This window comes from Pezoporus occidentalis, unplaced genomic scaffold (genome assembly GCF_034315485.1).
Source record: "Pezoporus occidentalis ecotype Australia unplaced genomic scaffold, CSIRO_AGI_Poc_V1 ctg182, whole genome shotgun sequence".
NCBI lineage: Eukaryota > Metazoa > Chordata > Aves > Psittaciformes > Psittacidae > Pezoporus > Pezoporus occidentalis.
In genome coordinates, this window is record NW_026913662.1 from 1,054,624 (window position 1) to 1,078,672 (window position 24,049).

Genomic DNA, 24,049 nt, shown 5'->3' on the forward strand with positions numbered 1-24,049 from the left:
GTGTCTCTTCACTAGAAGGTAACCATGTAAAGATTGAGCTGTGTAATGGTGTTACTGTCTTGAACTTGGGTCACTGAAATTACATTTATATTTTGCTTTCTTTTCCTGTCGTCTAATACACTTAATTATCCAAATGTGTATCGGACAACTAAATATAAAATGAATATGCAGGATATGTCTTCACCCTGCTTACTATGCTATGTTAGTGAAATCTTAAGAAGATGTGTTGGCTGTCATGTTGCAGCTGCTTGTAGTGCTAGCAAAGTGACAGGCAGCTGGGTTAGAATGTGGCTATTGCCCAAATCATCTATCAATAGGAGTATTCCATAAAAATGTGCAAGATGTTCACCTTTTCCAAAGGGCTGAAAATGCTAGTTCTGTAATGTGTCCGGCCATAACAATCAGAACAGTATAATGGAAGGAAAAAATCAGCATGTTAAAAGATTGGGATTAATGATTTTGAAATGTGTTGTTTTGTATGTGGTTTGTTTTTAACGGTGTTTGTTATATTTAGCCATATCCAGAAGATCCAGCAGTGTACAAACCACTCTCCCAGGAAGAGCTGCAAAGGATAAAAAATGAAAAGAAACAGAAACAAAATGAGAGGAAACAGAAGATATCAGAGAATCGCAAACATTTGGCCAGCGTACGGGTTGTACAAAAGAACCTTGTCTTCGTGGTAGGGCTATCTCAGCGTTTAGCAGATCCAGAGGTGAGTGGTTCGCACTGGCAGATCTTTCTCCTAACTTACTGTCAAAGAGCGATTGCAATACCGTTGTGCCTGCTCTTGTCTGTGTTCTGATGGGTATAAAATGAAGCAGCACTGGAAAGGTTCACTGCTTCTGAGGCTCCCTCTCATAAGGGAACTTACTCAGCTTCCTATTCCAAAATAGCCTTAGTAAGTGTTTGTGTTTGCTTTTCAGAGTACAGATGCTCAATTTTATTTTTTTTTTTTTAAGGAAATAGTTCTTTGTTTAAAAATGGCTTCTTGTTAACCTAAAAATAAGTTTTTAAGAACTTTTCAGGTACTCCTTTTCCTAGGCAGAATCTGCTGGCAGAATACAGCTGTGTTATGTGCCACATATTCTAAAATGGGAGCTTGGTTGAATTATAAAGTGTAGCACAGACCTGTAGGGACATAAGAAAAAAGCCAGCGCCTGAAGTGTAGCTAGGAAAGAGCATAAGGGTGGTGTCAATTGAAGGAAGAGTGTTAGTAAGAGGAAGATCCAGGATAGAGTTGGCTTGCTACTCTGCATCATCAAAAAGAAACTTTTGGTTTGGAAGACTGTTTAAAATGTTTTATTTACTTCCATCATCAGTCATCTGCATGTGGCTAATGGAATTAGGGCTAATGAGTAAAAGTACTTTGAATTAGAAGTTAAATTCACTTTAAGATTGGACTAAATTGTCTGGAGAAATCTCAGCTAGAAGTAGCAGTTTCTGAGGACTTGCAGCATATGGTCTGCATTTCGGTAGACTGGGAAGGAACATAAGTAAAAAGCTGCTTTCAGTTGAAGGGGGGGGGGAAGGGATATGAAGGGAAGAGAAAAATAGAAGTTAAACTCATCTGGTGTATAACATTTCAGTTTCTACAAGAATACAGCAAAAAGTATTTGCAAGCAATTGTCAACACTGGCTTGTTACTGTTACTGAAAACTATGTTCTGTTTTTTGTCCAAATAGAGGATTTCTGAGAGAAATAATAATATATATAGTTAATTTTTTATTTAGCTGCAGGTAATTCCTCACTGGATACATGAAGCTATTAGAAGTGGGTTTGTTGGTGTAGTAAGGTGTGGCAGTCTGGAGTTGTACTAGGTTTGTTGGTAGCAGTATTCTCACTGACATAACCAGAAGATAATGTATCCTTACTGAATATTGCCTATTGCAGCAAGTTGACTTGATTTCCAAGAAACCTAGCTTGAAAGAGAGAGATGGGCTAAGAAAAAAAAAGTATTCAATATGTTCGGTTTATGTTTTCCACTTAAGCAGGCAAAAAACTTCTCCACAAATAAAAATGACCTGGGAGATATGCTGCTCTTTGCTCATTCTGAATCATTGTGATCTGTGGATCGTAATGGAGTACACGTAGATCCACTTCTGCTGGCATGCTTTTGTAAAAACTGTGAAGGCCACACTGCCATATCTTAATAGGAGTATAATCTGCAAGATACTTGAAGAAACTCTATGTTACTCAGCATTATCGGTCTCCTCTGCAATGATGCATGAGGGTGGGTGTAGGATCTGTCAAGAAGGATTTAGGTCGGGTGAAGTCAGAAGAAATCAGTGGGTGACTGGTTGTAGTTCTACAGGATGTTCCAAGTGTGATTAATTTTGTTAAATCTTGAGGATGTTGATGCTCCCTTGAGAAGGGAGACGAGGTGGTTCAGTAAAGAAGTTCTTGGTTCAGTACAGTTTAACTGTACTCTCCAGTGTTAATATGGAAGACAGAGCTGGGGAAACCAGTCTTCCTTTTTAACCTTTCAGGTTATTGTCTACAGCTAGAAACACCCATAGTTTCTCTAACTTCATTTTAGTTCAGTGCTTCTGCACCTCCTTACCTCATGGGGGTAGCAAAAGTCTTTTGGTAGAGAATGTGTCAGATATATTGCCAATTCCATTGACCCACAGGTAATCATTATTCAGCAGAGTTGCATAACATGCTGGAGATGTTCCTGTTTTGCGCAGGATCCCTAGACGGTGTGTTTGTTAGTAATAACTGATGCAGTGAAGGGCAAGACAGGAGTATTTTTTTTCTTCAGGGATGTGATATTCACTCATTTATTTCAGCATGATGTTGATTCTGAAATGTTTTTTTCTTGCCCCTGGGAAGTGTCATATATTGTCTTCCTGTACTGAGTCTGGTCATCTGAAAAATTGAGGCTATCTTGAGCTGTTTGGTATATTTCTCTACAGAGTGGGGCAAGTGAGCCAAGATTTAGCATCTTATTCCTAGCTGTTAATATGTCTGAATTAAAGTTTAGGGTGGTTATTTATTTTAAAACTGGAATTAATATGATTCTTATTTTTTCCCTGAAATTATAAAATACATGTATTTCTTGCTGATTGGATTTATTATGCGAGGGCAGGGTTTGGGTAATCTAAATACCCAAAGAAATTTAAAAAATACAACATAAAATGTTGAATATTATTTAAGTTCTTTACTGCAGTTGCAGGTTATTCTGTATTGCAAGTAACTGTTTCACAGTAGAAGACAAAACTACATGCTCTCCTCTTTGTAGAAGAGACCTGTTTTTATTAGTTAAAGGCTTTAGTTGAACATTTAGAGAAGAATAAGTACAGCTCTGTATGAATTAATTTCCCAACATACCACTTTGATTTTCTTTCCTTGTAGGTTTTGAAACGACCAGAATATTTTGGGAAGTTTGGTAAAATACATAAAGTTGTCATTAATAACAGCACATCATATGCAGGCTCACAGGTAAGCCAGAGGCCCTTGTGATTTTATTTATTCCTTTAGAGAAAATACATGTGTGCGGAGTGAATCTGGGGCTCCCTATTTCTGATTAAGCAATAGGTTAAAGAAGTAAAAACAAAACAGAAAAACAGCATTGCAAAAATCAAATTATTGTGAAGTTACTGAGGCACTGTCCAACCAAACTCTCAAAGTTGGATATAAGATGCAGTGTAAAAAGATGGAAAAGCTGGGAGACAGGATGAGAACCTTCAAAGAGGCAGCAATGTGGCATTTATTTACTAATCTGCTTTCCAGAGATAAAATACCTTTATTTTTAGAACTTTCAGGCAGTGTGTTGTTGCGATTTATTTTTTTTCTTTTCCCCATTCTTTATGCATCAGATCTAAATTTTTATGAATTCTACCATTTTTGTCAGTTTTTCTGTAAAAACATTTAGCCTTGAGTATACTAGTTTAAGTGAGCTGCTAAAAGGTAACTTTATTTTCATAACTTTTTTGGGGAAGGAGTAAAATAAATATAATATGGTTTGTTTTCTTTCTAGGGTCCAAGTGCCAGTGCATATGTAACCTACATCCGGTCAGAAGATGCTCTCAGAGCCATACAGTGCGTCAATAATGTGGTGGTAGACGGCAGAACACTTAAGGTGGGAATATTTTACATTATTACGTGTATGTGCTAGGCCACTAATATCAGTGCATAGTATAAAATTTTATGTGTATGGATACGCTTGTGTTGATGAACAGAAATGTCCAGTTTATTGGGATTGTGTTTTGACCTATTTTCTTAGCATTAATCACAATATAGAAGCTTAGTGAGCTTCCAGCAGGCAGTGTTTTAGGGGGTTAGCAGGTAACATCTTAAAACAAAAGTTTGAAACAAGACGAAAAAGTACCACCATCTCCTTTCCACAGTGACTTTTTTGCTTTATAGCTTAATAGCACAGTATGAAAACCTATTTGCTTTTACAGAGCTTTTCTGTAGTCCAAACATTGCACCTCTCAAGCTCCATAGGAAATGCGAGTTTTTTCCTTTTGGTATCACACAGTATGCTAGAGATTGGAAGGGACCTCAAAAGATCATCTAGTCCAATCCCCCTGCCGGAGCAGGAACACCTAGATAAGGTTACACAGGAATGTGTTCAGGCGGGTTTTGAATGTCTCCAGAGAAGGAGACTCCACAACCTCCCTGGGCAGCCTGTTCCAGTGTTCCGTCACCCTCACTGAGAAGTTTCTTCTCAAGTTTAAGTGGAACCTCTTGTGTTCCAGTCTGTACCCATTACCCCTTGTCCTATCATTGTTTGCCACTGAGTAGAGCCTGGCTCCATCCTCGTAACACTCCTGCTTTATATATCTGTATATACTAATAAGGTCACCCCTCAGTCTCCTCCAAACTATAGAGACCCAGCTCCCTCAGTCTTTCCTCATAAGGGAGATGCTCCACTCCCTTAATCATCTTGGTTGCCCTGCGCTGGACTCTCTCCAGCAGGTCCCTGCCCTTCTTGAACTGAGGGGCCCGGAACTGGACACAATATTCCAGATGCGGTCTCACCAGGGCAGAGTAGAGGGGAAGGAGGACCTCTCTCGACCTACTAACCACCCCCCTTCTAATACACCCCAGGATGCCATTGGCCTTCTTGGCCACAAGGGCACAGTGTTGGCTCATGGTCATCCTGTCGTCCACTAGGACCCCCAGGTCCCTCTCCCTACACTGCTCTCTAGCAGGTCGTTCCCCAACCTATACTGGAACCTGGGGTTGTTCCTGCCCAGATGCAGGACTCTACACTTTCCCTTGTTATATTTCATCCCGTTATTCCCTGCCCAACTCTCCAGCCTGTCCAGGTCTCGCTGGATGGCAGCACAGCCTTCTGGCATGTCAGCCACTCCTCCCAGCTTAGTGTCATCAGCAAACTTGCTGATAGTTCACTCAATTCCCTCATCTAAATCGTTGATGAATATATTAAATAATACTGGTCCCAGTACTGACCCTTGAGGCACTCCACTAGATACAGGTGTCTGTGTAAACAGGTATTCAAGCTGACTGGGCGAAATCAATGACTGTAGAAAATCATCTAGTTAATATTAATTTCCTGATCCCGCTACAAAACATTAACCAGTTTCATGTAACGCAAATTCATGACTACTTATTTGTCTTCTTAGCATTATGAATGCAAATATTTACAGAGGCTCTTCATTTGATGTTTATTTAGATAGGATGAAAATAGAAATACATCCTAATTATCTAATCCTCAAGTATATAGATTTCTCACAAATGGACTTCCTAGTCCATCTGCATAAAAAAAAAATGCGCTATGGTGGAACTCCAAATCTTGTGAAGGAATTTTTTTTTATTTCCTGAAATACAGCTGTTTCGGGGTTTGTTTTTCTTGCACTGTAAAAGGCAACCGTAACTTCAAGTACCTCAGTAATGATTTTTTTTTTTTCAGGCATCATTAGGTACAACAAAATATTGCAGTTATTTTCTAAAAAATATGCAGTGTCCAAAACCAGACTGTATGTATCTACATGAGCTGGGAGATGAAGCAGCCAGTTTCACAAAAGAAGAAATGCAGGTATGTGTAATGAGAGGGAATGGCATTAAATGTGGCATGTATGTGTATTACTATATATGATTTATTCAAATATGTGTATAACATAGCCTTCTGCTGAATGTTATGGCAGAGATGAACTTTGAAATCCAGAAAGTGATTAACCAGTTGGATATTGCAAGTTATATTTTTTCATTGTGTGCTGCTTTTAAAGGCTGTAAAGCCTACCTAGGGTTGAAAAGATGGAGTTTATTCTTGGCAGAGAATTCAGATAACATCAAGTTAGCTACTTGCATTTTGTCCATACCAATGCAAGGCAGCACAGTCTTTTAAGTCTCTGTGAAAAAAAATTAAGGCAGATCTGGGTTTTCCTATAGGTTTCGTGTGTGTGGCCAGTTACCATGGCTGTGATTTGATCATGCTGTCTTAATTCACATAGCCCTTTTAGCTTGTGAAGAATGTAGAAACTGTGTGCAAATAAAAGACTGAGGTTATATGGTATGTGGGTTGTTCTGTTCTTTAAGTCCCCATCCAAATGATGACCAGCACATATTTTGTGTTTGATTGCCAGTGCATAATCAACTAACAGCTTCAGAAATTTGTTGGCAGTAACTTCATTATCTCTTCTCAGAGCTGTAACAACTAGTCCACAGATTGTTAGTATGAGTTTTAGGCTGTGTTTTATTACCTGACATGACCCTGGTAACCTTCTTGACAAGTTTTTTGAGGCTCTTTTGGAATTCCTCATTCTCAGCAAAGCAGTTTCCTACCCAGAGAGCTTGATAGTGTCAGCAAAGAACTTGCTCTTCACTCCTTTCTTATGCGTACTTATGATGTTGCGTAAAACTGATACCGTTCATAGTCGTCAGTTGCTTCTGCACCCTGAAAGAGCAGCCAGTCATACCTTTGCCTTTCTGTCCTTGAACCAGCTTCAATCCACACAGGAACCTTTTCTTCATCCCAGGGCAGCTTCGTGAATAACTTCCAGTGGGAAACATCCTCAAACAAAAGCTTTTTTTTAAATTTTGTGAATTCTCTTTATTTATGCTTATGGACACTATCATAAAATCCCATCATGCTAGTCAAGTAGAATTCCCCTTTACAGAAGATGTACAGCCTGATTCCTGGCAGATGGTGTTTATCAATGAACTTCTAATAGTCTCAGCGATGGAGGTTGAACTTAAGCCCGTAGTTAACAGCATCTTTTCAACAGCACTTTATAGAAGGCAGTGGCAATCTGTCAAGTCCTCTGGCCTAACTGCCAGTTAAAATTGATAGGCTGCATACCTTGACCAGGAATTCAATCTCACATAATCATAGAATCACAGAATAGTTAGGGTTGGAAAGGACCTTAAGATCATAAAGTTCCAACCCCCCCCTGCTGTGGGCAGGGACACCTCCCACTAAACTGTTACCCAAGGCTCTGGCCAACCTGGCCTTGAACACCACCAGGGATGGAGCATTCACAGCTTCCCTGGGCAAACCATTCCAGTGCCTCACCACCTTCGCAGTAAAGAACTTCCTCCTTATATCCAATCTAAACTTCCCCTGTTTAAGTTTTAACCTGTTACCCCTTGTCCTGTCACTACAGTCCCTAATGAAGGGTTACCTCCAAAGTATCGCTATAGGCCCCCTGCAGATACTGGAAGGCTGCTGTGAGGTCTCCATGCAGCCTTTTCTTCTCCAGGCTGAACAGCCCCAACTTTCTCAGCCTGCCTTCATACAGGAGGTGCTCCCGTCCCCTGATCATCCTCGTGGCCCTTCTCTGGACTTGTTCCAGCAGTTCCATGTCTTTTTTTATGTTGAGGATACCAGAACTGCACACAGTACTCCAGGTGAGGTCTCACAAGAGCAGAGTAGAGGGGCAGGATCACCTCCTTCGACCTGCTGGTCACGCTCCTTTTGATGCAGGCCAGGATACAGTTGGCTTTCTGGGCTGTGAGCACACACTGCTGGCTCATGTTCGTTTTCTTATCGACCAGCACACCCAAGTACTTCTCCACAGGGCTTCTCTGAATCTCTTCCCAACCTGTAGCTGTGCCTGGGATCGCTCTGACCCAGGTATAGAGCTTGCACTTGGCCCTCTAGCCTGTCAACTGAACCACACAGTTTGGTGTCATCAGCAAACTTGCTGAGGGTGCACTCAATCCCACTGTCCATGTCACCAACAAAGATGTTGAACAACACCGGTCCCAACACCGATCCCTGAGGGACACTACTCATTACTGGTCTCCAGCCGGACATTGAGCCATTGACCACAACTCTTTGTGTGCAGCCATCCACCCAGTTCTTTATCCACCGAGTGGTCCATCCATCAAATTGATGTCTCTCCAATTTAGAGACAAGGATGTTGCGTGGGACAGTGTTGAACGCTTTACACAAGTCCAGGTAGATGACGTCAGCTGGTCTACCCCTGTCCATCAGTTCTGTAGCCCCATAATAGAAGGCCACTGAACTGGTCAGGCAGGATTTCCCCTTAGTGAAGCCATGCTGGCTGTCACCAAGCACCTTGTTGCTTTTCCTGTGCCTTAGCATGTCTTCCAGGAGAATCTGCTCCAAGATTTTGCCAGGTACAGAGGTGAGACTGACTGGTCTGTAATTCCCTGGGTCATCCATTTTCCCCTTGAAAATGGGGGTTATATTTCCCTTTTTCCAGTCGTCGGGAACTTCACCTGACTGCCATGATTTTTCAAATATGATTGCCAGTTGCTTAGCAACTTCATTCGCCAGCTCCTTCAGGACCCACAGATGGATTTCATCAGGTCCCATGGACTTGTGCACATTCAGGTTCTTACGATGGTCTCGAAACAGACCCTCTCCTACAGTGGACGCAAGGTCTTCATTCTCACAGTCCTTGTGTCTGCCTTCCAAGACTTGGGTGGTGTAGTCAGAGTCTTTGCCAGTGAAGACCGAGGCAAAGAAGTCATTCAGAACCTCAGCCTTCTCCAAATCCTGTGTAGCCAGTTCTCCTGATAGCTTCCTGAGGGGGCCTGTGTTCTCCCTAGTCTGTTTTTTATTTGCTATGTACCTGTAGAATCCCTTCCTGTTACCTTTCACATCCCTAGCCAAGTTTAATTCTAACTGGGCCTTAGCTTTCCTAACCTGGTCCCTAGCTTCCCGGACAACATCACTGTGTAAGAGTTTCTTTAGAAATCTTGAGTGGATCCTAGTTGATCATGGTGACTTAAATGAATTTTCCTTTCTTGTTCCTTGTTATATTTCTTAAACTTTCTTTTTGATTTCTTACTGCTTTTTTTTTTTGAAATTGTTGGAAATTACTGGAGTGTATGGTGCTTTGTGGAGTTTGCGTTAGTGTCAGTGAATGACACGTTTATTTAATGAGATTGAATGTTCGTTGTCATGAACTTTGATTATTTAGAAAAAAATAGAATTCTTAATGGATTAACTTATGTTCTGGGCTCAATAATTGCTAATAGAACTAAACATTGTGACAAACTGAAAACGGTGAAAAGTACTGGTAGAACTTCAGGAAGTCTCTGAAAGTCAGGTTGGGAGTTTAGGGTTAGTGTAAGTTGGAGATGCTAAGTTTGGGCCCTGGGTTGCTTGTCGTAAATAAAGTACAATTATTGTAAGCTCCTATATAGGTTTTTAATCTTGTGTCTTTCTTACATTTATGTGGCAGCTGAGTGAGTTTAGGAGTAGGCTGATGTTCAGTCTTCTGCCACTGAAGTCTTAAGCAAGATGAGATATCTAGGAAAGTGTTGCCTTACTTGGCTGTTCAATGTTTGCAGTGCAGATCTGTCAATCTGAGCTAGTTGCTTATATTCCATTCATAGTGGATGGTAAAAGAAGCATTTCCAGGGTGCAGTATATATCGTAAAGTTTGCATTTAGGTGAACTACACTCTAGAACCATACTTTTTTCTACTGTAAGTAGTAACTTGGTTGTACTGACAGAGTTGATTAAAATGACGCATACACTAGATGTTTCAGTGTCTTTTTTGAGGGTTGTGTAGGCTGACTACCTAGAGACATGTTCAGAACCAGTCAGTAACAGAGAAATGGAGAATGAAGTAGCGAAAAATTTGAGATATTTGTAGTGTTTGACTGACTTGGAGTATTCGAATGGGTTATGCACCTGCCTTTCTAAAGGAGCCCATAAGGGAATCTAGTTTCTCATCCTTACTGTTTTTTGAATTTTGTCAGCTATTCCTATTATTCTATATTTTTTTAAAGCAAGTAATGCTTTTAAAGAAAAGTTTTTACTATACTGTTTTGTATCTTGATTCAGCTCATTACAATACTTAACTTGCAAGTAGTAGTTCTTATGTTGGAGTAGTGTAACAACCTACAAAAATGGGAATGTCCATCTTGAATGTGTTTTAGATACCACTTTAAATGTTGGGGGGTGGATCTTGCTGCTGGTGTTTTAGCTATTTAGCCACAGAATGTTACAGATAAACTAGACTGAAAAATACTCCTCAATATCTGAAAGCAAGAAATTGTTCTCATGAATTAATTGAAGGAGTTAAGACTTTCAATTTTTAAGTTATTAAAAAATACTGATTTATCAGTTATTGCTCAGAATATACTGATTGTCATGTGATAGTTCACACTCGGACCACCTCAGCGGGTTTTATTAAACTAGTATAAAATTGCCTCCATTTTGGAACTTCTGGTTTGAGACTCTTTGCTCCTTCCCATCTTTTGAAAAGCTTCGTATGCTTGACATATCAAATGCAGACTGCCTGGGAGATTTAGCTGTTCATGATTTAGAAAGTATATTGTGAAGCTCTTGATTAGAACTGAAGAGCAAATTCTAATAAGGTTGTAACTATTTTTCTGCTTTAAAACTCTCAAAAGAAATTTATAAACTTGTCTAGAAACCACTTGGATGTATTTACAAGCTGTAAACTTGTTGAGATTACACCTGCTGAAATTGAGAATCACTGCTTTGCATTTGTCAGGGTTTACCTGTTCAGTTGTTAAAGCTCAATTACTTAGCTTTGGGATTTAGATACCTAAGTTATATGATTTTGGGATTTTAAATCTTGAGAAAAATATTAAACAAGTACTTGTTCACTGTCTTTTTATCTTAGGCGGGTAAGCACCAGGAATATGAACAGAAACTACTGCAAGAATTATACAAACTAAACCCCAACTTTCTCCAATTATCTACGGGTACAGTTGACAAGAACAAGAACAAAGTGACAGCACTGCAGAGGTATGATGCGTAAGTACTGATGCTGAACTGCCTGGCTGTTTTCTTTCTGGTTATTCCCAAAGAAACCTTTTTTATTCCTATTGTATCCACTAAGTTGCCCACTGCTTTTTACACGATAAACTGAGACTGGTTTTGCCTGTGCAGACACACGTGCATCACTTTATTTTAATACAAAGCGAGTGTGAATCTTACTTAATAAAGAACTGATTTTCTGCCAAGTGCATTTGGATCACTAGTTGGGAACAAGGTATTCTTACTCTGAAAGATGGCCTTGTAGTTTAGAAGAATATTATGTGTTTATATTAATATAAAGACCAGGTGCTAGTTTTCCTGGTATTGTGTCCTGATGTCAGTTTGTGCACTGACAACTGAGATACCTTTGAGTCTTGATACATGTGTTTTATTGGTTTTTACATCATAATTTATAGTGCAGTCCTTACATTAGATATAAAGATCTTGGAAATTGAAAGTAAAATCAGTTTCTTTTGTATGAGTAAGAATTGTGAATAAAAAATATCATTGCTTTCATCTAGCAAACTTCAGTTACGTATTTCTCTGTTGTAATTGCATATCACTCATTACTGCTTCTTAATATTCTGTTGAAGTAGCTTGTTCAGTATGTTATGAAAAGATTTCTGTCCATATGAGTACATAGTCCATAAAAATATGTACATAGTACATAAAAATAAATGAAAGCCTGTGGTCATCGGTCCTTATGTGAATTATCCACTCAAATATTATGTTTAAGATAAAGTAATAAAGTGTTAACAATTTCCTATGCTCCTTTTTGTAGGATTTTCAAAATGAGATGGGCACAGTGGAATGTAAAAATTAGATTGCATTTTGCACTCACCTTGGCCTTGTGATCAGGGTTTGTATTGTGTGCCAGTTTATCCACTGCTGATTTTTTTTTCAGACGATAATTTGCCACTTAGCAGTGTCACTGTGCTTTAAGCAATAAAGAGGGGACTGTATCTAAAGTATTGTCAATGGATCTTGAATGAGCAGAATATAATTCTGAGAACTGATATCCCGATTGTCATACTGGGATTATTTTCTGAAACTTCTGGAGGGAAGTATCAAATACTCTTTGACCGCAAGTGGTTGGGACCTCCAGTTGGATCTTTCTTAAGGACTGTGCCACTTCTTATTTCTTGGGTCACTGGTTCAATATTGACTTGAAAAGTAGTGGGCAGTTAGTAGAGCCAGTACGCTACTTTCTGCATTTGGGTATTGATTATTTAATGTTAAAAAGTCTGAACTAATGTTCATTTGAAACTTAATTACATCCCAGCAAAACAAATTATAGCAATGAGGAAATAATGCTTTATCTGAATGGACAGCAAACTTTTAAGCCTTCAGAAAGCAATTAAGAATTGGAGCTTGGCCAGTCCATGGTGCTGACACTTTGGCACTTGTGGGAAAAATGGCAACAAGTGGTCTGGAGTTAATTTCTCTTGTCAGCTGAACAGCATCATCAGAACACAGACTCTGTTTTTTGCTAATGGCTAGGCACCACCTTTTGGGTTGCAAAGTGAATTTCTTCTTGCAGCTGGGATTTTGGAATGTTTCTTGAAGTCCTATCTCATCAGTACAAAATGTAGCTTGTGAGCTGGTGAATGCATGTTGTTCGCTTTCACAGCTTTCTACACAGTCACGATCTTGGTTTTGTCTGATTTATTGATATAGTATTAATATTTCTGGCAGTTTGTCAGAGCCTCTGACAGTTTTCTGGTTGTTCTTGTGTTTCTGGGGTACATTAACTTTGGAATTGAACAGAAGTTGATGTCTAAATAGTAGACGTTTAGTTATAAATATCCAGTTATAGAAAACAGATTTTTAAACTGTGCATAAATGCTTTTTCAAAATTGTTCTAATTTGAAAGGTCCTCGCACCTTTTTTTTTTTTTTCTTGCTGGTGAAAGCAGAGGTAAAAATCCCCTAGTGCCACTTTGTGTATGTGGGTATTCATCTCTTTGTCACTTGATAGTCATACTGACTGACTGCCCTCTCATACAATTAGACGTATATTCCACAATTAAAACAGATCAAGCTATTTTTTCCTCCTTTTCTTTTATTTTCTTCTTTTTTCTTTTTTCTCCCCCCCTTTCCTTCTCCTGACCTTTTCCTAAAGAACTGAAATGAATGCTTTCTTATGCCACAAGTGGAAAACACTTGTTAAACGCTGGCTGGTCTTCTAGAAAATAGCATGCAGCTTTGAACATAACCGAATCAAAAAAGCCTATATGCACAAAAAAACACCCCAAAGCATAAAACAGTTTATTTACCTTTCTTCTTGGGTGCAAAGCTGACATAACTGGCATTTTAAAGTTATTTTTAGTATAGAGGTGGCTTTGCACTGCAGTGGACATAAATCTTGATATTTAAAATAAATCTGTTAATGGATTGAAAGTCTTGTTATATCTGGATTACAGCTCATTTTTTATAAGGGTGACAATATTAAATAACTGGCTCATGATATGTTTTTATTCTTTAGTGTTCAATATCTGATAGCCTTCCTATCTCTAACTTATTTCAAATGTGTACAAAGCAAAGACGGGATCTGTAAATCAGGTTAAGGCTCTCATCTGTGTACATATCTTATATGAGAAAAGATGGAGGTAGAATAACACATTTTATAAATACTGAGATTTGAGCGTAACTGGTAATATCAATTTTATCTGAATAGGAGTAAGAAACATGTTGCTATAATCAGCATTCTGACGATGAGCTTACTAAATTGTCCTAAAGATGTAGAGTAAATGTTGAAACATATAATGAACATATGAATGAAGGGGAGCATCAGGAGGAACACGTGTGTTAAAAGCTATTTTTGAAGGCTTCTTCCTTATGCAGAAAGCACTTGGACACTAAAAACAGCATCCTTAAGAAAACTGAAGGCAAAAATTAATATAAAAGAAGTGGAGAAGACAGAAGCAAACCTGCTGTAGTAAGACTGTAGGGTTAGGTGACACTGACTTTGAATACATTCAGTTATAGATGATATTCCAGCTCATTTCAATTTGTATAAAATATAACTGTTTTCAGAAAAAACTTGGGCTTTGAGTTCATTCTTGAGCTTCCTTCAGATCTAATGTGGACTCTGAAATTAAATTTCATTTTGCTTTATAAAAGGGAAGTAATTATGGCTTTAAACTGTCAGTTAAGTGAACAGTAACTTAAATGAACAGTGTGTTGGTCTGACTGGTCTCATGGTCTGTAAATAAAGCTGTGGACTCTTGTGTAGTTATAAAACACAAACTTCATCTGTTGTGGCCAGGCTTTATAGTGCCTGGAATATAAAATGTTTTCTTGAAAAGTGATTTAGTTCATGATTTGCACAACTTAAATACGTATGGGATAAAGCAGATAATTCTGAATGAGGTGTGAGTAGGTCTGGATACTTGAAGCTGATGGAGTTTTTTGGGTTTTGTTTTGTTCTCCCTCCCCCACCTCCCCCCCAAAATGGACAAGTTTGGACTTCAGCATTGGCAGAGCAGCTGTCTGTTCAGTGAAGAAAACAGAATTCCCCCAGTTTTCTCTCTCCCCTCCCTACCCCAGTAATTCTTTTTTTAAGTCATCAACATTTAAAATCTGAGAAATGATACCCAGATAAATCTATTCTTATGGATTTTCTGGCACAAGGATTCCTTTCCCCAGTACTTATAATTTTTAGAAACACTTTCTTCATAACTTGAACTCTTCTTTTTTTTTTTTCTTTTTTTTTTCTTTTTTTTACTCTTGCCTTTTTCCAGACCCAACAGTAATAACAAAGATGCCTGGCCATCATTACAGAGTTCAAGTAAATCAGCCAACGGTTTAACAATGGAACACAGGAAAACGCCTCCTATATTAGAAAATGGCACAGACCCAGAACACATGACTCCAGATGGTGCATACTCAGATTTCGGGTAATTGTGCTGCCTTTTATACTTCAGATAGCTTGCTTTCTCTCTCACTGGTTGGTGTGGAGGGAATGATTCTCCAGTCTCTCTCTCTCTGATTGGAGAACTGGATTCAAATCCCGATCAGGTCATAACAAGTTGGGCTTAGCCTAGCCCATGTCAAAAAGACTGATTGGCAGATTGTACAGGAGAACCCTAACAGGAAGTTAATAAGGGGTGGTACAGGTAAAGGCTGAGGGGGACTGAATAACTGTGGGATCAACAGCTTATGTAGCTTCATGGTCCCAGCCAGAGCTAAGCCCTTAATTTCTGTGCAGAAGCTTCCACAAAAGTAACACACTAGTTGCTATACATCAGGAGGCTTGTAGTTTGGAAAAGCTTCAACAGAAGGAAGCTGAATGTTAGGGCTGAGGTCCATCACCTCTTTACAGAGGTGTGTTGCAGAAACAACTGCAGAGTAAAGGGTGCCCTGATTATTACTGTGTAACAGGAGCCAACAGGGCAGAAGATTCGTCTGAGGCTTTTGTGCAGAGGAAGTAATTCATCTGCTTTCAACAACTTCCTTATTGCTAACCAATATTTTTTCCTCTTTGGTGCCCTCCTTGAATGGAACTGATGTCCTCTTCCATCATAACCATCACTTGCGGGTCCCATGATAGTCTGTAGTCATGCTGTTAGTTTATATATATTCATGGACCCCCTTAGGTAGTAGCGATTGGGCTCATTCATAGGTGGGGTGGGAAAACAACAAGGTAAACCTTAGTATTTCAAGCAGTGGGTGTTACCAATTAAGTAGCCAATATTGAACCAATGCATTAACACTGAGTACTGTTCAAAGTGGTATCTTAGGCTTAATAGCGGCCTCACTGAGGTGTGATCAGAGATCCTGTAGTTGCATCTCAGTAATAACATACAACTTCCATATCTTTTTTGAAAAGAATGTACTAAATTTAAGTAAAATTTTTGTAGCTGATAATGAATTGTGTTCATTTCTGAGGAGTGGAGGCCTGCCTTACAATTAAAGGCTCCTTGCTCAGGTTCGAATATAGTAAACCTTTTCAGCACTTAGATTGTCATTCAAAGTTGTCTAACGCATAGCTTTTTAAACTGCAGCATTGTGACTTTCTATCAGCGGCTTTGATAAAAGAATTTGGCTGGAATATCAGCTCGGCAGTCAGAATGATTATGTAGTGAAGAGTCTACAGCAAATACTTGTGTTATAGGTATTAAGAAATTAACTAACCCAGGGCAGTTTCTTCTAAGTGGAAGAACTGTATTCATGCTGCTCAACCATTGAGCATGCTGCTCTAAATCCGTACTGGAGTGATGTTTGTTTACAAGTACATTCATCTGATTTTTATAATCGTAAATACTTCAGCTTCAGTTATCTCTTTTGCTACTCTGACTCAAATGGTGTTCTTTTGCACAAAAATAGGTTTTATTGACAGGTTACTCTTATACAGTTTCTTTAGAATGGAGAATTAATTCTGCTGGGTTTGACTAGTTATTCTGGGATGGAGAGAACACTTACAGAGAGAAGCAACCTTTATGAATTTTTGACCTTGATATGTGGCTCTATACATATTTGAACCTTGCAGCAGCAAGGGGTGTTTGAAAACAAGGTTTAGCTAGAATCTGAAGTCTGCACCCAGTTAAAATAATAACTATATGTATAATTTGTGCTGATACATTATGCCTGTAATTTTACTTGTATTGCATTCTGGCTTTTAAATGGAACTGGAATTCACGTTCTTCTGGTCCTTGTTGGTAGGACTAGTGTTTTGGGCTGTGCAGCCTGATGCTTGTGCATCTTCTCTTATGGGTAGATAAAAATGAAAGTATCCTGAAGTTGTAAAGCAGATATTTTAATCTGAACTGAAATTAATACTTCTCATTATTGTGGTATTTAGCATAATTAAGGCAACGCACAGATGCCTGTCAAAATCTTGAATCCTGAGATGTGCCATTTCAGCCAAGTCATGTTAATTTCTAGTTAATAGTTTTCTCAGGTGGTTTTCTGCTGTGTCTTACCTTTTATTCTCTTTAAGTTTGTTGGGAATTTTTTATGCTGTATCTTTCCTCCATTTTTCGCCCTTTGTCGTCTCAAAACTCAGTTTTCTTACCTTGGAACTAATTTCTGCTAGTTAAAGCTCAAAGGCTGGTGGGAAGATTAACTTGGCCATCAGAACTAAGTAGTTAATTTAATCTTTTACCTCTCCCCAGAGTTAAGACTTGTATGGGAACTGACAACTTAAGTATTTGGAAAACAAATTTGTTCCCAAGTTTCTTTCCCATAGTAGCATAAATGGAACTGAATGCTATGGAATAGCGCCATAGTACAAGAGTTTTTTTTTTTTGAATGGCATAGCAATACTATGAGCATGTTTAAAACTTTCCTTTTGTTCCTTAACAGGACAGTCAACAAGCAGAGTGGAGAGTGGTGGGAAGAAGTGTGCCAGTATATGGCAAATGTTTGAAATGTTTATTATATTAAAAAAAGTCTCAAGTGGGCATTTTCCCTTCTTTATTTCTCCTGTTTAATTTCACTTCATTTTTGTTTCAAGGCTTTTTTACCACTATAAAAGCAAATACTGATTTTTAAAATTAAATGCTTGAGTGTCTTACTGTCTCTTTTCCCTTTCCACTTTTGCAGCCCTATCGACAAACCTTCAGATTCACTCAGTATAGGAAATGGTGACAGCTCCCAGCAGGTGAGACATTAAGATAAATGCTGTAAAAGTAAGGATTAAGTTTGAGGCCTTAGTGCAGCTTGTAGTTGGAGAAGCCAGTACTTTCTGAAGTATATCATAATTTTAAACAGAAGTAAAAAATGCTACTGCTAAGTTGATTTTAATGTTTGATCGTGTAGTGAGTTATAGATTAACTCTTAACTGAGTTACAGATTGAGGAAATATTTCAATTGTATTAGTGAAGAATATTTTATATATAAACACTCATATCCTAATTGTTTCTCTTCTCTCTTGCCTGTAGATAACAAATAGTGATACACCTTCACCACCGCCTGGTTTAACAAAACCCAATCCAGTCATACCCATCAGTTCATCTAATCACAGTGCACGGTCTCCTTTTGAAGGGGCTGTAACAGAATCACAGTCACTCTTCTCTGACAACTTTCGGCACCCTAACCCTATCCCTAGTGGGCTTCCTCCATTCCCCAGCTCTCCACAGACTTCAAATGACTGGCCCACAGCACCAGAACCACAGAGCCTCTTCACATCAGGTTTGTACACAGGTTACATGGCTGGGTATTGCTTGCTTTTGCAACTGATTTCTAAAACTATGTAGAACCAAAAACTCTAGGACTTCCTCCATACTTTTTTTCACCTTCATGAACAATTAAAATTTGTCTCTCAACTACAAATGAATCGCACTGGCTTATGGGTTACTTCTAAAAGAAACTTTACAGAGTTTTCCAGCTGCATGTCTAAGTATTCAGAATGCTTATTTTAGTTTCCTTCGGCCATGTGCCTGTCTAAATAATAGGAAGTGATATGTATGCTTAATATTTAATGTTACAGGGTTTTATTGAGAGTTAGGAAAATGTGGTGTCATAATATGTTGGTTTAATAATTTGTTATCTGTAATTCTGACATCAGAAGCTGTGCAGCAGAATTCAGAATTTTCTTTACTATTCTGCATAGTTGTCTGAAGGTGCCTAATCTTCCACTTTCTGAAGCGAGATTATATATGTTCAGAAAATGCAAAAATATGATTAATAACATCAACTGAAAGGTAGTTTCCTATGAAATATCACTTCATATGAATGAAACATATCTTTAGTTGTATTTATATAGTCCTTGGTAATTAAGTGCTCAAATTATAAATCTGAGGGAATTGTTAGAAAATTAAGTGAAACAATATTAATAGTGGAATGTACATCAGTAATAAATAGAATGTAAATGGTACTGTAGGACACGGTTGGTTTACTTAGTGATTGGTTTTAATGTTTCTCTGACTTCCGGATGTTGTAGTCCTGTTTGTAAACAATATTTATTACAAGGAAATTAGCTACTGTTAAGGTAATGTACACACAAATTTTATGAGGATTAAGTAGCAGTGAGAGATAATTTCCAGGTAGTAGAGGTATTGTTTGTTTCATAATTAATATAAAGCGTATAGCTGCTATTTAAAAAGAATACAAAGGACAAGTTTTTGTCTGTCTGGAAACTATTTATTGTCATGATGTTTAGAGTGAAAATAGAAGCGTAGATTTCTTAGAGCATACTGAGCTTAATTTGAAGTACTTGAGGCAGCAGACCAGATTCCCTACCAGCAGAGGGAGATAATGTTGTGAGTGATAATATTTTGTATTCATCAGCTTGCTTTACCACGGTTTTGAGGAAAAATACTATGAAACTAGACCCAGCCTTCCCTAAACCTGAATAAGAGACTTAAACAGTATACTAAAACAAAGTAGTAATTGAAAATGCAGGGAAATTCTGGTAACCCTTTATTGCAACACTGCCTCAAAATATTTAATAATATCTTGTGATACAGTGATATAGTTCCTTCTGTTTTGTCAGTTCTTACCTGCTCAGGAATTTGGTTGGTTTTCATTGGGAGACGGGGGGGGTTGGGTGGTTTTTTGTTGTTTTTCTTAACCACTGCTCAGATGTTACCCTTTTGAGAGGAAGCATCATTCCACCTTTCTTGCAGAGCAGAGGTGAAGCGCAGCATTAATACTGAAAGCAAAATACTGAACTGAATAACTACCTTATTTAAACTTCACTTGGTCACATTTCCATTAAGTAATATATGTGTAAAGAATGTTCTAAGCAAGTGACGTCTCTTCCTAATTGGTGCTATTACTGAAAATACTTACTGGGTAAGGCTTTTCTGTAGTTTAGGAACAGAGCAATTCTGCAGTAAAAATACTATTTTCTAGTTCTACCATTTCACCCTAAGTAGAAATCTGACAGTTTGATGTGAAAATGGCATTCTAAGCTGATGAAGAAGGTGTCTTTGGGGAATATGTAAAGAAGTATTATATAAAGGTAACTGGCAACATAGATTCAGATTTCAGTAAGGCTGAAATTTTTGCATCGGTAGTTACTAATTCTCGTTCTAACTCCTGTTCCTCTTTTCTCTGACAGAAACTATACCAGTATCATCCTCCACAGACTGGCAAGCAGCTTTTGGGTTTGGTTCTTCCAAACAGCAAGAGGACGACTTAGGGTTTGACCCCTTTGACATCACCCGCAAAGCCTTAGCAGACCTAATTGAGAAGGAACTGTCAGTCCAAGACCAACCTTCCCTCTCGCCCACATCTCTTCAGAACCCTACCCCACACACTACAACTGCCAAAGGGCCAGGCTCTGGATTTCTGCATCCTGCTGCACCCACAAATGCCAACTCTCTCAGTAGCACCTTTCCAGTCATGCCACAGAGGTTCCCACAGTTTCAACAGCATCGAGCAGTTTACAACTCCTTCAGTTTTCCAGGCCAAGCAGCTCGCTATCCTTGGATGGCCTTCCCACGCAATAGCATCATGCACTTGAACCACACAGCAAATCCCACCTCAAATAGTAATTTCTTGGACTTGAGTCTCCCACCACAACACAGCACAGGTCTGGGAGGGATCCCTATATCAGGTAGGTGAATCGGGACAGCCATGAAAATGACTTAATGCTTTCAGCTTCTTTGAGCTAGGACAGGTAAAGGGAACAGTCAGCTGCAAGTGGTAGAGTGGTATCTCTTGACTGTCATGCTAGGTTTATGAACTGAGGGAGGAATATTATTTTAAATAGGCCCTTTCCTTTAAAAAAAATATATATATATAAAAAAAAATCTGGATGTTTAGCCTTGTAATACTGAGCTTTATAAGGAAGGTGGAGTATTGTGTGCCCTCTTAATTTTGTGCCAAAGCAGACTGGTATTTTGGTTCTTGCCAGACTGGCTTTCTTTAAGAGTAGGCCCTGGAAGTGCATTGTGACTTCTGTGTTATGCAGGTGCTGACCAGAGTTCTTAAAACTGTGTAAAAAAGCTGTAATGCTGGTACTTTGTACCAGATACCTTGGCTGGGTTGTTCCCTCTTGTGCATAACCAAATGGCTGCATGATAAAATATTCAATGCTCTTCATTTCTGTACTTCAGATGGTCTTAATATTATGCTAATCTTTCACTGAATGGATGCTTGCAATGTGTGTACGAGGATTCATCCTGATTGTGAGGACTGTGATGCTGGAGGAGGATAAATGTGCAGTCAGGCCAGTTCAGGCTGCTCTGAATGGATTGATGGCTCTTGTGGCAAACATTACAACTTAGAGCTAATTGTAACAATAATTGTTGTGACTAAAAATTCACTTCTGGAGTTTGAAGTCCTTCCATGCTTCTAATATAGCCTGGCACAAACAGGTTCTTAACAGGTGGGAAAAAAGAATGCATTAAATGTATAATGAACTGCAGGTAGAAAGTCTCTGCAAACTCTTGGTAGCCTTGAGATGGAGAAAACTGCTTCTTGAGATGTTGCCAGTGTAGTTTTCCTTCAATGGGTTTTGAGAAGTACTAGCTATACTATAAGAAAATGACCTAGAAAAAGTCACTGTGTTCTTCTGATGCTCTAGTACAAGAGCTAATTTTGGCTGTTACTTTCCTGTACTTGCCCTCTTTGAAGGCTTGTTGCAGGTACAGTACTGCTGTAGGATCCTTAGGCTTATGCATAGCATAAACATTTGGTCCAGACTACAAATGCATGTAGCTCAAAATTCTTTATACTGGCAGTGGCAAAGTTTTTTAGGCTAAAATGACTGATAATGGTTACACTGGAGGAAAAGGAAACAAAATTAAAGGAAAATTAATTATTTATGATGTGGATTCAAAAATGCACCATCTGTAACACTGCAAGTTGTTGCTTGCTTAGCCCTAAACCGTACAGAACTTCCAAGAACATTGCAAGACATCAAGTTTCAGCTTTCCAACTCAGTTCTAAAAATTGCTAGTTTGAGGGGCCAGTAACAAAATTATCTTCTGGGCTACGGGGAGCAGAAAAATCCTTTTGTGTTGAAAAAGATCAACAAAAGATAGTGTTTGTAGTAAAGGTTGATTCTAGTTTTGCAAAATATGCTTTAAATTACATTAATTGTCTTTGGCAGTTTGAAAGCGAGTCTCTGTGTTTATGGAAGACTCATAGATCCTTGGTGTATGGCTTCTCCCATGTTTTAAGGCAACAGAGTTCATATTTAAGTATATTCTTTTTTTTGTATGCAACTGCTTGAAACAATTAATCTCAGAATATTTTTGGCAGATACAGTGCTAAAACCACAAAATAAACATCAGCTGTAGTCTCTATGGAAAGTTCCTTTGAGTTGGTCTTAATCTCTTGTTATAGAAAACATTGCTAGTTGCCTGGTTGACAACCAGATAGTAGCAGTTGCTGCAGTGCAAACACTTCTCAGCTGATCTACGTGTCAGCTTGATATATCTTCTTGTCAGAAATCAGTTCTGGTTTTGTTTGCTGGACTATGGATTTGTATTACTTGCATGGTATTTAGTGCCTAGGGTTTTCTTTAGTGATCTAAGTGCTTCAGAAGTACGGCTAATTTCAAAGTCAGGAGATGTTCTCAAAAATCTTGTTTGTGTGCTGACTTAAATAGCTTCCAATTTATTGATTATTCTGTCTTTTCAAATCCATATCTAGTGTACAAGTGTCTCAATGAATTCCTTTTATGTTGTTTTTTTTCTTTTTAAGAATATTTCCTGTTCTTTATGCTTGCTTCTAATCTGTCAGTAGCTGGTGTATAATTACAGAATTTTCCTGGTTTTGTCACTTGATTTACAGATTCAGTTGTCTGGTGAGGTTGGGGGAGGAGGGTAGTGTACAAGTACAGAAAAATCATGTTGATAGGACTTTATTACTAGCTAACCTGCTAGGAAGGTGGTGCGTATCACAATAGCCGTTTAGCAATAGAGATTAGCTGTAGTATACCTGAAGCTCCTTTTTGTTAGTCTGTATTAGGGCATTTAAAAAAATGTCATCAACTCAGTTGTTCCAGATGTAGCAGCGAAAGAAACCTAGTGCAGGTGAAGCTTCACATTCTGTCTTCTAGCAGAGACCCTCAACTGCTATTGAAGTTCAGTGTTTAAGGCCTTTGGTCACAATTTTTTTCAGGACTATAAATTCCTAAACTGGATAATAGTGGACTATTTATTCAAAACAAAACATGAATTTATTCTGTGCATTTTCCCGCTCTACTTAAGCAGTCGTTGTAAACTCCTCTATTTCATTTATGTGAAATTAAGCAGACCTATATACTTCATATGAAGCTAATATACTACTTTTTAGGCTTTCTAAATCCAGTTTTAGTTGATTTCATGAAGTGTATTTGTGGCTTGGAAGCTTGTATGAAGAAAATTATGTCTTTTAAACTGCTGCATTGGCTTTAGGTAGGCATTAATATTCATATGAATTTGAAATGCTCATGTGTGACATGTTAAATATAATGTTCTAAAGCTACCTTTTAGTTGAGAATCAAAGCTGTGTGATATTCATGACCCCACAGTTTGAGGTAGGGTTGTTTTGTGGCGTGTACCAGATTTAAATGGACACATGCTCTACCTACATATTATTTTTTAATTTTTTAAAGCTGTCATTTAAGAATAATTTCTATGTGGAATTTGGTATCCTATTTCTCAGAGTAAGTAGTACTTATTAAACTCATTCAGCAGTTACCAGTGAAATAACACAATGACACATGATTGACTTAATAATTTTATTATGCATATACTTGAAATGTGTCACATTCATCAGGCATACATTTGTCCCCAACCCATATTTAAATGAACTTTTTGATTGACTGATTCTCAAACTAGCGTTTTGCAAACTATAGCAGATGTTACATGTTCTCACTGTAAGGGACAATTTAGGCTTGTTGTTGTTCTCTGGTGTGGGATGGGTTAGATGATTTGCTGTGTAATTGTAGCTGTGTAACTGTGCTTTAGGAGAAGAGTTCAGTGGCTTC

The 24,049-nt window shown here is 38.4% G+C and overlaps 1 protein-coding gene across 12 annotated transcripts in view; it reads left to right on the forward strand.

Moving 5' to 3' along the window:
* Window positions 1–24,049, forward strand: part of CNOT4 (CCR4-NOT transcription complex subunit 4) — a 108,199-nt gene that overhangs the window by 43,276 nt on the left and 40,874 nt on the right. For 7 of the 12 annotated variants that reach the window (XM_062615497.1, XM_062615486.1, XM_062615485.1 and 4 more), the window contains 9 exons: window positions 515–712; window positions 3,355–3,441; window positions 3,980–4,081; window positions 5,882–6,007; window positions 11,043–11,176; window positions 14,922–15,077; window positions 17,725–17,782; window positions 18,063–18,312; window positions 20,186–20,683. In XM_062615497.1, coding sequence (XP_062471481.1) covers window positions 515–712; window positions 3,355–3,441; window positions 3,980–4,081; window positions 5,882–6,007; window positions 11,043–11,176; window positions 14,922–15,077; window positions 17,725–17,782; window positions 18,063–18,312; window positions 20,186–20,683 — 1,609 coding nt within the window. The remainder of the gene's footprint in view (window positions 1–514; window positions 713–3,354; window positions 3,442–3,979; window positions 4,082–5,881; window positions 6,008–11,042; window positions 11,177–14,921; window positions 15,078–17,724; window positions 17,783–18,062; window positions 18,313–20,185; window positions 20,684–24,049) is intronic. The other 5 variants (XM_062615491.1, XM_062615495.1, XM_062615492.1 and 2 more) reach the window with 3 other exon arrangements.